The 3,948-nt window shown below is 52.8% G+C and overlaps 1 protein-coding gene across 1 annotated transcript in view; it reads left to right on the top strand.

Moving 5' to 3' along the window:
- CBFA2T2 (core-binding factor, runt domain, alpha subunit 2; translocated to, 2) overlaps positions 1 to 3,948 on the top strand; it is a 15,400-nt gene that overhangs the window by 4,143 nt on the left and 7,309 nt on the right. The window contains 6 exon segments of the mRNA XM_010085350.1: positions 174 to 415; positions 2,457 to 2,546; positions 3,106 to 3,185; positions 3,187 to 3,285; positions 3,926 to 3,946; position 3,948. The exon segment at position 3,948 is cut by the window's right edge and continues 226 nt beyond it. Coding sequence (XP_010083652.1) covers positions 174 to 415; positions 2,457 to 2,546; positions 3,106 to 3,185; positions 3,187 to 3,285; positions 3,926 to 3,946; position 3,948 — 533 coding nt within the window.

Raw genomic sequence — 3,948 nt, 5'->3', positions numbered from 1 at the left:
GCAGGGGGTGGCACTGGATGGGCTTTAAGGTCCTTTCCAACCCAAACCAGTCTGTACGTCTATGACTAACCCCCAGCAGCAGGCTCTCGGGTGGGAGATGGATCCTCTGAAACACCAAACCACAGGGATGTGCCCATCCATTGCTCAGTAACGTTTCTGTCTCCCATTTGCAGTGCCCAACGGAATAAACCATTCCCCCCCGACGCTGAACGGGGCACCGTCCCCACCCCAGCGGTTTAGCAACGGTCCTTCTTCCTCCTCCTCCTCCTCCCTGACGAACCAGCAGCTCCCGGCCACGTGCGGTGCCCGGCAGCTCAGCAAGCTGAAGCGCTTCCTCACCACCCTGCAGCAGTTCGGCAACGACATCTCGCCAGAGATTGGGGAGAAGGTCCGGACCCTCGTCCTGGCATTAGTGGTAAGCCCCGCACAGCAGCCTGGGCTTTTCCCAGACCAGTTTGGCGATGGGACCCTGTCAGCCAGTGCCTCCCCCATTACACAGTATTATCTCTTTGGTCTTTACAAGCAGAGCTGTTGACTGAGCAAGACTCTAATGTTTATGTTTTATGGTAAACTCTCTGACTTCTTTTTTTCTTGTCTTTGGTGGGTTTCCAAAAGCTATTTGTCCAGTGGCTTTGGCATGAGCTTGTGTGCAGCTAAACTTAAGGAAACCTGGAGGGATTTGGACAAAACTTTTCTATAAAGGCCACAGGTCTGGTATTGTGGGCTTGCTGCATGCCATGGGCTATGCTGGGCTTTTCCATTTGCTCTCATAAAAGAAACATTTCACACAATTCAGAGGAGCCTGTAATTTTGTACCAGGAAAGCGTTTTCTTGCTGGTGCAGATTTATGATTTATGACCCCAACAGCGGGTCGGTATACCTCTGATCTGCTTCCCTACAAAGAAAAGCCCATTCCAGCCACTGCTTTGTCAGTGCTGTCCTGACTTCAGTGTGCTTGAAAACAACGCTGCAGTGCTCGGCCAGGCAGCCAGGTGTGATGGGAAAAGCAGTGTCCTGTCACTAGCAGGGACTCACCAGGAAGGCTGCTAGTCCTTCTCCGCTCTTGAGTGCGTAGAGAATATCGTGACACTTCACAGATGTCATTTATCGCTATGCAGTGATGTGTTTAATGGGCTTTTTTCCCCTTTATGGGCTGCTCCTGCGTATCTTAAAACAAGCCCACCGGCACAGCCAAGTTCACCGTTGCCGAGGTCTGCAGGGGATGTGCGGGCTGCTGCTGCTGCAGAACAGGAGGTCTGCGCTTCTGCTGTGCTGCTGCTTTGTGTGGTTGCGTGTTTGCATTACCAAAGGCATTGATTCTTCCAGTCATACTCATGCCTGTGACAGTCTGAAGGTGCAGCTACAGGAAAGGGCTCAAATAACTTTTATGCATCTTCTGCATTTTTTCTGCATTCCCACTCTGGGATTTGCAAGAGCCGGGGTTGGTGACGGTGTGTACATGTGCAGACAGTGCACATGCGCCCTTTGGCAGCTGTGGACAGCTGGAAACACCCTTCAAAAACCAACTGAACAGGTCCTGCTGCAGAATTGTTTAATATTTATAGGCATACAAACTAACTGTTAGAAATGCTGTGCAAGCCCAGACCTTGGACTGAGTCCCTGGAGCACAGCACCATGCCACCTGCCCAGCTGCGGTCCTGTGTGGCACCCAGCACTGCTCCCACACTGATCGCTGCTTTTTGGCATGTTTCTTTTGAGGCTCAGCACGCAGCGAGGGTAGCTAGGCTGCAGCAGCCTGGAGTATTTCTGCTTCCAAGATTGGCGTGGGCAGAGCCAACGTGAGTCTGTCTGTGGCCTTGGGGGCTTTCACAGTGCTTGAGCACTGGATGCAGAATGCTGCTGCGGAAGAAGGAAGGCATATATATTTCCATGGGTGTGGGGTAGTGCCTTAGCTTACCCTTTTGGACAGGAAATTATATGCTGTCCAGGTTCCTCTGACCACCATTCTCACCACTGATTGTGATAATTGCTGCAGGGATGCAGCCTGAGCAGCCATGGGGGACGCAAGGTTGGGTCTGGGGAGGACCATAGGTTAGATGAGGTGAAATGAGGAAGGAGGAGAAGAAGATGTGCAGCTCTGAGTGGCTGCAATCACTGTCCGGCTCCCCGCAGCCTGCCCCAGCCGCCTGGCCGGGGTGCCGGAGGTGCCAGCTGCGTCCTGCTGCCTCCCAGAGCCACTCTCTGCCTCCTGGCCCCGGTGCTGGGAGGATGCTGGGCCAGGCAGCACCCGGCTGTGCGGAGCGTTCACCCCTCGCCTGGTGCAGCATTTCTGCTCCATTGGCCCGAGTCTTTTTGGCTGCGTTACGCAGGATCTGATGCAAACATTGTCAGTGCTGTAGTGGCAGATGCAGTCTCTCTTCCAGTTCTGTTCGCTTGGAGCTGTTTCCTGTGTGTCTAAAAATAAGAACAAATTGTCATTTCATTTCTTATCTCAGAACTCAACGGTGACAATCGAGGAATTTCACTGCAAGCTGCAAGAGGCGACGAACTTCCCCCTCCGGCCATTTGTGATCCCCTTTCTGAAGGTGACAGGGGGCTGGGGGGGTTTGCTGACGCTCCGTGTGCTGGTCTGCGGCGCTTGGCAGCCTGTTGTTGCTGGGAAAGCTCTCGTTTCAAGCACCACGGCAATTTTGTTAAAGTCCAAGCCAGACTGCACAGACCGTAGCAGTGGCCACGTGGGGCTGGCTCGCAGAACGCTAACGTTCTAACGCGTGCCGCATATGTCTGCTGGTGTGCTGGGGATAAAGGAGACAAACCAAGCTCCGTTCGGCAGCTTCTGATCCTATAATCTGATTTGCAAATGTTCAGCTCTAGAATATTTGCAGTGTTGGCATACAGAGCGTGTCTGGGGTGGTTAGATGCTGGAAGCAGAGCGCTTCCCAGGACATGATTTTTGGGTGCACTGATATCAGGCCATCCTCAGCTCTTGAGCAAATACAGGTGAATGTGACGCCGGGAGCTGGAGGATCCTGAGCTGGGGCCACAGGCTCCAGGTGTTATTACTCTCTGGTGTTACCTGTGCAGAGCAAACCTGTGAATGCCTGTCTGCAGCCTGCGTAAACCAGCCCCGCTGGTGTTTTCCAGGCCAACCTGCCGCTGCTGCAGAGGGAGCTGCTGGACTGCGCCCGGGCGGCCAAGAAGCCGCCCTCCCAGGCGCCGGAGCAGCAAGCACATCCTGCTGACCACCAACACCACCTCCCCCACCGACTCCTCCGAGCTGCTCATTGAGGTCAACGGGAATGGCAAGAGGCACAGTCCAGACAGGTAAAACCAACTTTTGTTGCTCTGCCAAGTTCTTGAAGTCATGACTTTTGTTTCAGCTTTGCTGCTGTCAAAGCTTCGAGCAGCATCTAGGGCTAAATCGTAGGGACTTATCACTCCCAACAACTTTTAGCTGTTAATAAGACACCGATGATTGCTCCTCCTGCACTGTGAATTCAGGCTGGGGTCCTCTTTCAAGCAGGTTCTGTCCCAGAGGGATGTGTTGGATAGTACTGAGAAGCCTGAGCTGGAGAGCCGAGCGGTTCTCCCCCTCCCCGGGCAGCGAGCGGGAGCACTGTCAGGGCTGGGAAGGATGCGGTTCATTTTCACCACTGGTTATTCCAAGTTAAAAGTTGTTATGTAATTATGTAGAGCATGCCTCAAATTTAAAAAAAAAACTGTGAAATTTTAATTTTCATCAGAAAGATGAAACACAGCACCCGGGCATGTTGCACTTTTTCTTTGACGGGGTCATTCTGTGGATTTGTTCCCCAGTTGGGCTTGTTTGGTTTAGCTCCCTGCATTTATCTCCCGGGAAAATCATCACTGCCCGAACTCTCCTGATTCAAAATCTGCATCTTTCCCTTTCCGAGTTCATTTGTGCGGTGCTAACGAATACCTCTCTCTGCCGGTGTGGTTGCAGGAGGGATGACAGCAGCTTTGAGA

The sequence above is a fragment of the Pterocles gutturalis genome, unplaced genomic scaffold (assembly GCF_000699245.1).
Source record: "Pterocles gutturalis isolate BGI_N339 unplaced genomic scaffold, ASM69924v1 scaffold100, whole genome shotgun sequence".
Classification (NCBI taxonomy): domain Eukaryota; kingdom Metazoa; phylum Chordata; class Aves; order Pterocliformes; family Pteroclidae; genus Pterocles; species Pterocles gutturalis.
The sequence above is the reverse complement of the archived record's forward strand: the minus strand, read 5'-3'. Positions and strand labels throughout refer to the sequence as shown.